This window comes from Oratosquilla oratoria, chromosome 25, assembly GCF_046742065.1.
Source record: "Oratosquilla oratoria isolate Oo_2021 chromosome 25, ASM4674206v1, whole genome shotgun sequence".
Classification (NCBI taxonomy): domain Eukaryota; kingdom Metazoa; phylum Arthropoda; class Malacostraca; order Stomatopoda; family Squillidae; genus Oratosquilla; species Oratosquilla oratoria.
This window is the reverse complement of record NC_134801.1, coordinates 27,781,743-27,794,242: the sequence shown is the minus strand read 5'-3', so window position 1 is coordinate 27,794,242 and position 12,500 is coordinate 27,781,743. Positions and strand designations below refer to the sequence as shown.

At 39.5% G+C, this 12,500-nt stretch overlaps 1 protein-coding gene across 2 annotated transcripts; it reads right to left on the bottom strand.

Annotated features, from left to right (window-relative positions):
• Window positions 1-1,263: 1,263 nt before the first annotated feature.
• On the bottom strand, window positions 1,264-11,595 carry LOC143038882 (uncharacterized). Of its 2 annotated transcripts, none has more exons than XM_076208554.1 (3): window positions 11,266-11,595; window positions 5,222-5,351; window positions 1,264-4,758 (listed from the first exon to the last, which is right to left on the bottom strand). In XM_076208554.1, exons 2-3 carry the CDS (start codon window positions 5,289-5,291, stop codon window positions 4,328-4,330), a joined length of 501 nt encoding a protein of 166 aa, XP_076064669.1. In that variant the 5' UTR covers window positions 5,292-5,351; window positions 11,266-11,595; the 3' UTR covers window positions 1,264-4,327. The 2 variants fall into 2 exon arrangements, with proteins under 2 accessions (XP_076064669.1, XP_076064668.1); XM_076208553.1 differs by having other exon boundaries at window positions 5,222-5,348; window positions 11,266-11,590.
• Window positions 11,596-12,500: the final 905 nt, after the last annotated feature.

The following is a 12,500-nucleotide window of genomic DNA, read 5'->3' as shown; positions in this document are numbered from 1 at the left end:
AAGTGAACATTAAGGGAGAGCGACTGGAGGAAGTGGATAGTTTTAGATACTTGGGTGCAAGTGTAGCAGGAAAAGGTGGAGTGAAGGTGGAGGTAGAATGTAGATTGAGAGAAGCGAGTAAATGCCTTGGTGGTTTAAAGAGTGTAATGAGAAATAGACATTTGGGAATGGATGCGAAGAGGAGACTGTATGAAGGAGTGATTGTGCCAACAGCACTGTATGGGGCAGAAACGTGGAACATAAGAGAAGAAGAGAGAAGGAGTTTGAATGTGTTTGAGATGAGGTGTCTGAGAAGTATGGTGGGGGTTACTAGGCTGGATAGAGTGAGAAATGAGGAGGTGAGGAGGAGAACAGGGGTAAAAAAGGATTTGGGAGATAGGGTTGATGAAAGAATATTAGAATGGTTTGGACACTTGGAAATAATGAGTGAAGAAATACTAGTAAAAGAGGTATGGAAGGCAGATGTGGAGGGAGTGAACATGAGGGGACGTCCTAGGATGAGATGGATGGATGGGGTGAAGGGGGCTTTGGGGAAGAGGGGAATGTCTGTTGAGGAAGGAAGGGAGAGGACGGAAGACAGAGGTAAGTGGAGAATGGTTGTATATGGATGATGTTGTGTTTTCATGAGGAGGAATGTGTGAGTAATTTTTTACGCATCCCGAAGGGATTTCTCCCCGTCCTCTCCTTATATGCAAGGGGGGACGGAGAGGGGGGTCGCCGATTAAATGAAGCGGCCTTGCTGTGGATGTGCTGTGTCTTGCGACACTGCTTCTGACCCAGGGCGGTGGGCAGGGTGCAGGGATGACCCGTCATCCAGGAGGTGCTCAGATGAGAGGGAGGGTGGGAGGGGTGTGGAGTGTATTTAGGGATGAAATGGGTGGGAGTGTTTTTATGCCTTTCCCTTTTTGGCTACCTCCCTTGGAAGGGGGAAAAAAGCCTTGGTATATGTATGTATGTTTGTGTGTGCGTGTGTGCGTGTGTGTGTGTGTGTGTGTGTGTGTGTGTGTGTGTGTGTGTGTGTGTGTGTGTGTGTGTGTGCGCATGTGTGTGTGTGTGCCCATGTATGTGTATATGCCTGCACATATATATGCGTATTTTAAACCAACTTTGTTGTTTTGGACATCGCAGTGCTTCATGTCTACGCATTGGGAGTAGTTATCTCTTGTTATTAAGAGTCGCTTTCTTTGCTTGCATAGTTTTGTCAGTGTTGAGAAGAATACATATTTTTCCTGAAACATATTTTAGGTAAATGAAACTTCAACATGGATCAAACATGTTTATTGATCTTCCTAGCTCAACAGTATGTATACAATAAGCGTTTTTTTTTTGTGGTCACATTTCACTTCTTTCGCCATTTTCCCACTTACTTCACTATTTTTCTTTCACAACTTTCGCCAAACATCATGAGTACACAGTTTACCAGACTACAAACCTTGCCGTACAAACAGCACTATCCATCAATATGATGTGGGTATTTTGTCTATTGATCAACTCTTCTAGCAAATTTAAATTTAAGGAAATACCTCAGTCTCCTAAGACAACGAGATAGTTTCTCTTTCTTATAAGATTGAATGCATCCTTTCATAACAAAAAATAATCAAATATACATCTTTCCACTGTCTGTCCGTTCAACATTGTTCTAGTCCGCTGCGTTAGCCCTTGTTACCTGACGGTCTTTGACCAAGCAGCGATAGGGGATGTTAGGCGGTTCGCGCCAAGTCCAATGTTCACCGCCACTCCCTAAAGAATACTCCTGCGCACGCACTTCAGACCTACTACCGCGACCAGCCCCCATAACCGACCTCTCAGAAAGGGCTCATATTTCCGAAAGGGGGCCACGCTCCTGCTTGGCTGCCAACGAAACCTTTAGTCTTCCTTCTTCAAGTAACTATGGAAAAGGGGGAGGGATCGAGTCTGAAGGTATCAGTCAGAAATACGACTTTATCTTTTTTCTGTGAATGAAAAAAAAATATATAAAAGTCGATAACACCAAAAATATAGTGTATGCAGATGTTCTCTGTCACTGTCCGTGCAGGTGTATAAATATGCGTGTATGTGTGCACATGTGTATGCGCGTGTGTGAACGTATCTTGTAATATGAGTTCCAGTACTAGGATTTAAACCCAGAGACACAATGCGAAGTTTGGGTTGAAATCCCTGTTCCAGACCTCTGTGTTTTTAATGTTCATATTATTTGTCGTGGTTAATTCGTGACTGGCAGCTTAAGACAATATCAAATACCAAGCAGAATGCAAGGCGTCCCCAATCTTGTTCATAGTTATAAACAATCTAATTGTTTAATTTACTCTTTAAAAGTAATAACATTGTTTACATTTAGATCTGCAGCAAAGCTTCCGCGTGGGCTGCTTGGTCAAAGAACTGTCCAGAACAGAAAAAAAACACAAAAAATAACAACTCAACTCTCGAGAGTAATTATGTTTAGTCTTTGTCATGAATTGTTTATTTTCAGTCATTCACGGTTATTTGTTATTAATATTTTTTTACATTTTTTATTTTTTAGATTTTACTTAAATTGGTTACAATATTTTCGGTGTATATTCAGTTTACGAATGTTTTTATGTGCTAACTGTCTATGGAGAAGCCATACTTGTTAGCTACAGGGGGTCAGTGTAACACAATTTATATATATATATATATATATATATATATATATATATATTTATATATACATATACATATATATGTATATCTATATGTATATATACAAATATATATGTATATTCATAATATACATACATATATATATATATATATATATATATGTATATATATATACACATATTTGTGAGTTTTTAGCCTTGGTGAGGGGACACTTCTTTTGTTGTAAGTAGCTTCTAGCTTCGTGGGGGAGAGAGGTGTGTCTTCTTTTTGATAATAGTGAATCAGGGTTAAGAGGTTAAGCTCATGAGTGTGTGTGAATTGTGAATAAATAATTCTTTGCTATGCTTCAGGGATGACAAGTCTGTCCCGGTTTAGACACAAAAACAATGGAGTATTTTAGATTTCCACATAATACATTTACAGCCTTTGACAATGAAAAATGAAAAAAAGATGTTTTCCCTACTCATTAATAATGATTATTATAAGCTACCCCAGGGTTACATCAACATCACATTTTATTTAAACAATCCCTTTAATTATTTCCATTATTTACTAATTTCTATATCCAACGATGATATCGGGGATGATGACGCCTGTTTCGTCCTCATACATGATGCGTGTGAGTTGATTGTTGTGACTGAATGTGCTCAGTGTGCTTATGCTGGTGGTTTGTGGTATTGACGTTGTTGATGCCATTTTCTTTCCTTATTTTGGAACTTTGGTTAAAGGGGATGTATAGTCGGGTATTCAAGTGTATGTTGTATAGTCTTGGGAATCAAAGACCACCATTTGAGTGTTACAATTTGTAGTAAAAAAAATTGCGTGTTCAGGTGGTTAATTTGGTCTAAACATCAATTAGCTCATTACATTTCTTGTGATATTACAGATATCATCCGAAAATTGGAAAGGTGTTGTTCGAAGAGGCTCTGAGGTTGAAGATGAGTATATGAAGGATTTTTTTTTTCGATTGACTAAACAGAGGACTAATCTGTGAAAGTAAAAAAAAAAAAAAAAAAAAAAAAAAGGATGAAGTCCTCGTTGAATTAAAAAGTGGCAGCGGAGCACCATATTTATGTATCACAAGTTTAGAAGGTAACCAACACGTCAACCCCAAAATAAAAGAAGACAAAAAAAAAAAAAAAAAAAAAAAAAAAAAGTGAGCTGAGTATATGAAAATATCTAATTTATCATTATCTTTAAAAGCATTTTCATCGTCTGCATTATCATTAAATAATATGAATTATCATTATTAACCATTATCATTAACCCTATCTTTCAGGAAATGCTGTTTCTATTTACATAATGGTAACCACGTTGGTATATGTGAGTGACCGAGCAATGAAGACAACGTGTTGGGAAGTGGGTGGATGAAGGTGAGGGAAATGAAGGAAGAAATAGAGGATTGAGGAGGATGGAGGGTGAGAAGGAAACGTTGGAGGAGAGTTCAGAGGGACATTAGATAGTTTTTCTTTCTTCATATACTTTGAGAGGGACAAAGGGGAAAACGGTCTTCACACAAACCCCAAGTGTCTGAAATGTCATGTTTGGCGACAATTTACCACTGACTGGCTTCTAGAAATGATAGAAAATGTCTAGTTCACATCGACTACAGAAAATATAGGTACACACGGTATATTTTATATATATTTATATATGCACGTTTACAAATGATGGTGACATAGATAGTTCCGCCTAAAAAACCACATCATAGGTACTCAACAATATCACACTTGATCGTTATATTTGGACACGAAGACATAGTAAAGTCCCGCGCGCCGGGATATCTTGTCCTCTGTCTTTCGCTCAGTATCTTCTGGAAGATTGGCAGTATAGAGGTGTCATGATCCAGGTCATTGTCAGAAGCATTCTTGTTCAGCATAGCCCCGGCCACGGACCTTGCGGCGCGAGTGGCTGAAGAGGACCTTCCTCGAGGCGCCGTCGAGTAGGTCTCCGGAACATCGTAGGGAGTCACTCGGGAGGGGGCCAGACGTCCACGGCCAGCCCTCATGATAGTCTGGGTGTGCTGGAAGGAGCGGGGATCCAGATGCTCCAGCCTAGCGGCCACGTCGCTCGCTATGCCCAGCTCGTCAAAGGTGTAGTAGGGCTCACTAGTGGTGCGGTGCAGACCCAAGGGTTCTTGAAGGAAAAGAAAATAATATATATATATATATTTATATATATTTGTGTGTGTGTGTGTGTGTGTGTGTGTGTGTGTGTGTGTGTGTGTGTGTGTGTGTGTGTGTGTGTGTGTGTGTGTGTGTGTGTGTGTGTGTGTGTGTGTGTATGTGTGTTTGTGTGTGTGTGTGTGTGTGTGTGTGTGTGTGTGTGTGTGTGTGTGTGTGTGTGTGTGTGTGTGTGTGTGTGTGTGTGTGTGTGTGTGTGTGTGTGCGTGCGTGTGTGTATATATGTATATATATATATGTATACATATATGTATATATGCATATATAATTATAAATAAACAAAGAACAGATACATAAGCTATCAGAACAATAAATACCTATATAGATAACCAAACAAATAAATAGGCAAACAAATAACATTAACAATAAAAACAACAGTAGTACGAGCAGCATCAGCAGTGTAGTTGGCCACCTACCTCGGTAGTCTCTCGGGGCGTAGGCGAGGTCATCGGACGAGGCCGCCGACTCGCTGAGCTCGCCGTTCATGAAGGCAGCGGGAGGGGCCGGGAACCGAGGCTGGATCAAGGGCGCGTGGTTGCGCACCTGCTGGGGACGCCATGGAGAGGGCCCGTGGTTAGAGAGGAGGCAATATGGGGGACAGGGTCTATGGGGAGAAAAGTAAGGGGGATAGGAGGAGGAAGAGCGGAAGAAGAGAAGAAGTAGGAAGAAGGAAGGAAGGTGATGGAGAGGGAATACAGGAGTAGAGAGGAAGCAATATGCGGGACAGGGTCTATGGGGAGAAAAGTAAGGGGGATAGGAGGAGGAAGAGTGGAAGAAGAGAAGAAGTAGGAAGAAGGAAGGAAGGTGATGGAGGGGAATACAGGAGAAGAAAGGAAAAAAAGAAGAAGGTAAGGAGGAGGAAAGATAAGAGACGTTGAAGGAAGGAGAGAGGAAGAAGACGAAGAAGAGGAAGAGGAGGAAGAGGGAAGGTGGAGGGAAGTGGAGAGGGTGTAGAGGGGAAGGAAGAAGCATGGATGATGGAGAGAATGAAGATGAAAAAAAGGAGGAAGAGGAGGATACCAAGAGAAAAAAGAAATAGTAGTACGAGTAAAAGAAAGACTCAAAGAAGCATAAGGCGTAGGGGAGGAGATAGAAGAGGAAAATTGAGGAGGATATAGGAGGAGGAAGAAGAAAAGGATGAGAAATAGGGTGAATACAGGAGTCACGAGATAATGTAGGTGGAAGGAGGAGGAATAGGAGGAGGAGGAGGAGAGGGAGGATGGTCAAGGAAGGAGGGAGGTGTCTTGAGCTTTGTGGGTGGTAAGAGGAGGCATAGGAGGGCGAGGGGGAGAGGCAAGAGGAAGATAAGGATGTACAAGGCAGGAGGTAGGTGTCGGCAGCAATATGGATGGTAAGGGTCATCATCAAATTACAGTTCTAAAGACTGACCCTCAAATTAATGAAAATCCCCTGGTACCAAGGCAATCAAGACCTGTCATTATGTCACTAGCTTGAAGAGGTAAACCATCGCTTATATATATATATGTATATATGTATATTGTATATATATATATATATATATATATACACACACACATATATATATACATATATATATATATATATACACACATATATATATACATATATATATATATATATATATATGTGTGTGTGTGTGTGTGTGTGTGTGTGTGTGTGTGTGTGTGTGTGTGTGTGTGTGTGTGTGTGTGTGTGTGTGTGTGTGTGTGTGTGTGTGTGTGTGTGTGTATGTGTTTGTTTGCAAGGTGGTTTCATATATCGAAAAAGTGTGTTAGCATTAAGATATGCACCTCTTGTACAATTTTGTATTTTAGAAAATTAATTGGTGGTTGAAATAATAAAAAAAAAAGGTTATAGCAGATACTGATGAAAAATTCTCAGTGGTAGGCCCGCCCCCCGTTAGATTGAAAAATATAAATGAAAAGCGTGTTTTGGGAAACATCCTATGAATCTGGACTTTGTAGAGACACATTGTAAAAATCATGTGAACATTACTCGTAAAAGAATCCATGGCTATAATTGTTTGAGGTACTTCGAAAGATATATATACTCCATGTCTGCAGTTTCCTCTTCCTTGTCCATTCACCATTCTTTTCCTTATTCGTCTCTCTCTCTCTTTCTTGCCCCAATCCTCACTCTTCCAGTTCAGACCACCCTCTTATCCAGCTTCTCTCTCTTCCTCTCATTTCTTTTTTCCCACTCCCAATCACTCTCTTTCTTCCTTTTCTTTATTCTTTCATATCTCTTTCTCTATTTTCTTACTCTATCACTCTCTTCGTCTCTCTCGCTCTTCTTTTCCTTTCGACTTTTTTTCGCTTTCTCTCCCTTAAAAGGGGGAAGAGACCTTTTGGTATGTAGATCATACTTTTAATTTTTTACACCTTTATGACTCCATCTCTTTAGTATGGGGTGTAGTCTGCAGAGATAGAAGCTCTGGTTACTGTTGACGAAATATATGAATATATATATATATATATATATATATATATATATATATGTGTGTGTGTGTGTGTGTGTGTGTATATACATATATATATATATATATGTATATATATATATATATATATAATTTTCAGGCCAACTCTGGAGCATTTTGAATACGACTGCAATGAAAGCTGGCAACCAAGTAAACCATAATAGCCTCCAGTTCGTATCATGAAGTTTTTGCTCCTTTCTATAATAGGGAAACAGGAGTAGTGAAGGTAAACCTAAAGAAGAAGAAGAAGAAGAAGAAGAAGAAGAAGAAGAAGAAGAAGAAGAAGAAGAAGAAGAAGAAGAAGAAGAAGAAGAAGATGAAGAAGAAGAAGAAGAAGAAGAAGAAGATGAAGAAGAAGAAGAAGAAGAAGAAGAAGAAGATGAAGAAGAAGAAGAAGAAGAAGAAGAAGAAGAAGAAGAAGAAGAAGAAGAAGAAGAAGAAGAAGAAGAAGAAGAAGAAAAAGAAGAAGGAGAAGAAGAAGAAGAAGAAGAAGAAGAAGAAGAAGAAGAAGAAGGAGAAGAAGAAGAAGAAGAAGAAGAAGAAGAAGAAGAAGAAGAAGAAGAACAACAACAACAACAACAACAACACAGGAAGGGGAAGAAGAAGAGGAAGAAGGAGAAAAAGAAGAGGATAATATTGAATTAAACAAGCAAAGGATATTTTGGGTGGCAGATGAATGGAAGAAAGAATGAGGTTGGCACACATAAGCGAACACAGAGTTGTGGGCGTGGGTGAGAAGTAAACTGACGCTATGAATCCGGCACCGGGGAAGGCAACCCAGAAGGTGTCCGGGCACCAGAATTCAGCGTCAAAACACGGAAATCCTTTCATGTTGGCCATTTTCGGGGCTAAATCTATGTCAGAGCTTCACTGTGTGATGCGATGGCAGAGTTGCCACAAGCGTTCAAGGAGTGAACTCACGTGTAGTGTTCAAAATGAACATGTACATTAGCACAACAAAAACTTCTCAGCTTCCTTTATCGCTTTGTGCAGTGAGAGGCTGAGACGCTCTTTTGTAGATGGAAAACGAATCTGGGCTCTTTGAAGTCTGAAAGTAAAACATACCCTCCGATGACCATATTCTCGTATGGTGAAAAGGCTCCCGAGTGTAGGCCTTTCCACGTCAGACTCTCATCAAACAGTTCATCTAGGAGAAAGGTTTGAATGGCTCTGGGGTGTACAGTGGAAGGAATAAAAGGACTTTGAAAACGTGATCAAACAGTGTTGTAAAAACTAAGTTACATTGCTAGTAAAGTCTTAGTCTCGGTTTAAAAAACTGACGGTACTAGCAAGGACCGAAATTGTTTGTTTAGGAAGTGACATAGAAGGGCAGTGGAGAGCTGAATAAGCACCGCATGTTTTGGAACATGTTATACACATGTTTTGAATGAACTAAAAAGCGGTGAAGGGTCTTGAAGTGGGCTCTAAGAAGAAAAAAAAAACTACGTCAAAAAGAAACACGTGTTGAAAGAGAGATTTTGTTGCTTCAGGAGAGAAATGATTATGTTGGTACAACAAAAGATGTCTGTAGCAGCCCCAAATGAAGAAAAGCTGCTGGTAAGAGAAATAACCAAGAGAGTGTATACGTTGTAAGGAAATAAAGAACATAATTCTTTTCTCAGATAATCTTGTGGGTAAATTTAGGAGAATAGTATGTATAAGCGTCATGAGAAAGACATGTTGTATAACCCTGTTTACTATTCACGATGAGTGAGGGAAACAGCTGAGATAAAAAGTGTTTTTAAAATGAAACATTTGCAGTGTCGCGATGAAAATACGGTTCTGAAAATGGTCATTTTCGTCTTGGAAAGATATGAGATCTCCAAGGGCTACAAATTTATGTGAGATGTCGAGAGAAGTTTTAAGAGCAGAGATCTCCTATGGGGATCCAGTTCTCCAAAAAAAGAGCATTGGAGGAAATCAGCTTGAAGATAGACTTTTCTTGATAAAAAAAAAATCTAAAACTAAATTGAAAGTATAGTTGAGGAGTTACATCGGTTGTCTGCTCTCCCCATGTGAAGAAACAGGGATAATCCAAATTGATACTCAGATATGGAAAAGTGTTGATGAATTTTGAAAATAAATACTAAAGAGATGATTCTCTCCAATGCCTGTACTTAAAGCAGGTATTTAATCGTTAATCATGGGTCACCAAAAGAAAAAGGAAAAAAAAAATCGAAGTTAACCTCAGCGTTACAATTTCAACAAACATTGAAATAGATCTTTATAATCCATATCTCTTTGCGTGAGAAATTACTTTTTAATGCTTTCTAGTTTCTTTCTATGTTTTGGGGGATCAAATATGAAAGAAGGCCGGCAGATTCAGGTGATGAAAATATCTACAAGTAATGGTATGTAAAAGTAAGTTACCGATTTCGCGAGCCGGTTGTAAACAAGATGACAGTGTGTCTCATTATTGTCATGATCTTGCAGACACTATAAGTTTTGTGCACAAGTGTTGTGCTCTATTCTAGACAAGAATGGCATTGAGCTTTGAAGGTAACAGAAAAAAAAGAAAGACCAAGATATTAAAAAGAAAGAAAAAGATAAGAAAAGAAAAGAGAACAACCCACCTTCTTCCCCCAAAGGACAGAATCGAAATTTTTGGATGAAGTGGGGCTCATGATCATTATCGACGATTTATTTTTTATTTTATTATTATTTTTTTTTTTGGGGGGGGGGGGCTACAGATTAAGTAAAACTAAACTGTGAAAATAACATTTCAGATTTTAGGGTTTTTTAGATGATGAGGGAAGCGTTAAACGGGTAAGGACACGAAGAGCTATGGGCTCGAGATTATTATTATTTTTTTTTTTTTATTTATCTATTATATTTTTTTAGGAGTGGGGATTACTACATGAAGTCATGACGCTCAAAAGAGAATAAGTCCAAATCGAAAGGTTTCTAGAAAGAAAATTGTTGTCTGCAGCTTATTGGAACCTTCTACTTTTTTATATATAATGAGACCTTTAAATGCCTAACTCACCTCTCTCACTCTCATTCTCTCACTCCCTCTCTCTCTCACTCCCTTTCTCTAAACAAGTACGCTTCAAGACGACATTTACTCATTAGATTAACCAACTTATTCAATTGGCCTGAAGGAATTTCTTGATAGCAAGCAAAACGAAATCAAAAGGGAACAATGAAGAATTATGCACACACGTACACACACACACGCACACACACACACACACACACACACACACACACACACACACACACACACACACACACACACACACACACACACACACACATATATATACACACGCACGCACGCACACGCACGTACACATACACACACACACACACACACACACACACACACACATACACACACATACAAACACACACACACACACATACACACACATATACACACACACACATACACACACACATACACACACATACAAACACACACACACACACACACACACACACACACACACACACACACACACACACACACACACACACACATACAAACACACACACACACACATACATACACACACACACACACGCACACACAAAGAAACAAACAAACAAATACATACTGTACCTCCAAATAGAGGTCACAATGTTAATATGATTTGAAAACGAGCGTTGGGGGGTGATTTTTATAGACATTCCTTTCAGAGACTCATCACTAGTCGTCAGAGTGAGAAATAGATCAGTTTACTCTCTCCATCGATAGTGTGTGAAGTAAGTTACGTGTCTAACCATAGAAAATACCATAAACTTAAAGTTTGATCTAGTCTAGTGATGATTGTACAGGGGCAATTGTCCAGGGTAATTGTCCGGGGGGGGGGGCACTTGCTCTGTTACCAATCAAATAATTAATACGATTGGGAGACAAATACCTCCCTCCTACAATAGTACATAACGAAATGAACTCCGATATTTTATGAAAAAGGTAATAAAACATAAATATTACACAACGAAAAGTATGAAAAATGTCAAAAAACATCAATTCACAGATCTTGAGTGTTTCCTTACCGTCTCTTTACTTGAACACCTAGACACGGCTGCCTCGCTTCTACCGCTGGTGACGCTGTAGATGCTGCCCGAGACCGAACCGCGGCTGCTGACGGTGCCCAGGCTCTCCTGACTCGGAGCGCGGCCTCGTGATCCAATCTGCAGAAGAACGGGAAGAATGTGATGGGAAGAAGCACAGAGAAACCCTAACAGAGGAACCAGATGCAAAGAGGGTAAGGTTGCGCTTATCACACTAGGTGAATTCTCGTCGATTGTTGTAAATTGAAATGCCTAGAAAAGGACTTCGGTTCCAGAGTTCTGGACTTCCGTTAAGATTTTTCCAAAATGTGTCCAACTTTCATATATATTTTTTTCAACTCCTCTTAATTCGTTATTCTGCTTTTCACTATAAGACGCAGAAATAGTTTGACATTTAGAGAATAAAACAAAACAAAACATCGAAACCGAAAATCCTTTCTGCTGAAACGAACTCGCAACAGTTGGTGAGAATCCGCCCAGTGTGAGGCGACTTTTACAAAAGTTTTCACATTTAGTATTAACTTCTGCACCTTTTCGCTTACGATGGCACACTGCACAAGCATCCTTTTGCCTGACACCAGTTGATTTTAGTCAGCTGAAGAAGAAAAAATAATGCTGATAGTCATCTGAAAGGGTCCAAGGAACTTAATCATGTAAAGATACTCCTTTGAGTCCGTGAGTCTCTTTGGGGCTCAGTTACTTAAAGTATGTTCTCGCTTATCTCCCACTTATGCATTTCTGTTCTTTAGCTTGTAGAATTCCATTTTGACACTAAATGATACCGTCCAATATCCAATAACTTCCACTATTTTTTGCTTAGTGAACCAACTTGTGAATTTCTGTAGTCCACCAGGGAGTTCAAGGGCCCCCTCTTGAGAACCATATCTTTAAAGATGTTCTCGTGAACGTAAGATGGACATATTCAGCTAAAGGCAGGATCCGTAGCTGAAGAAACTATGACTACCTTGATTAAGTCTTTTACTCCAGTTATCTCTTTACAGATAGTTTACCCTCAAGAATGCCTAGCCCCCATCAAGTCTACCACTATCGACCTAACGAAGTCTTCTAAGGAATTTTCTTTTCGCAGATATAGGATAAACTATTTTGGTTAGCTTAAGGAGTTAACAGTGGTTCCCAACCCCAGGGTCGCGACCAAAACTCGGGTCGCGCGGGTGTTTTTGCGGGTCGCCAGTGGGTCTTTTTTAAATTTTTTTTTT

Excerpts from the sequence above, each read along its gene's own strand:
- LOC143038882 (XM_076208554.1), bottom strand. The coding sequence starts at position 5,291 with ATGAACGGCGAGCTCAGCGAGTCGGCGGCCTCGTCCGATGACCTCGCC. Across the intron at positions 4,759-5,221 it reads CGCCCCGAGAGACTACCGAG|AACCCTTGGGTCTGCACCGC; the intron begins GTAGGTGGCCAA and ends TTTTCCTTCAAG.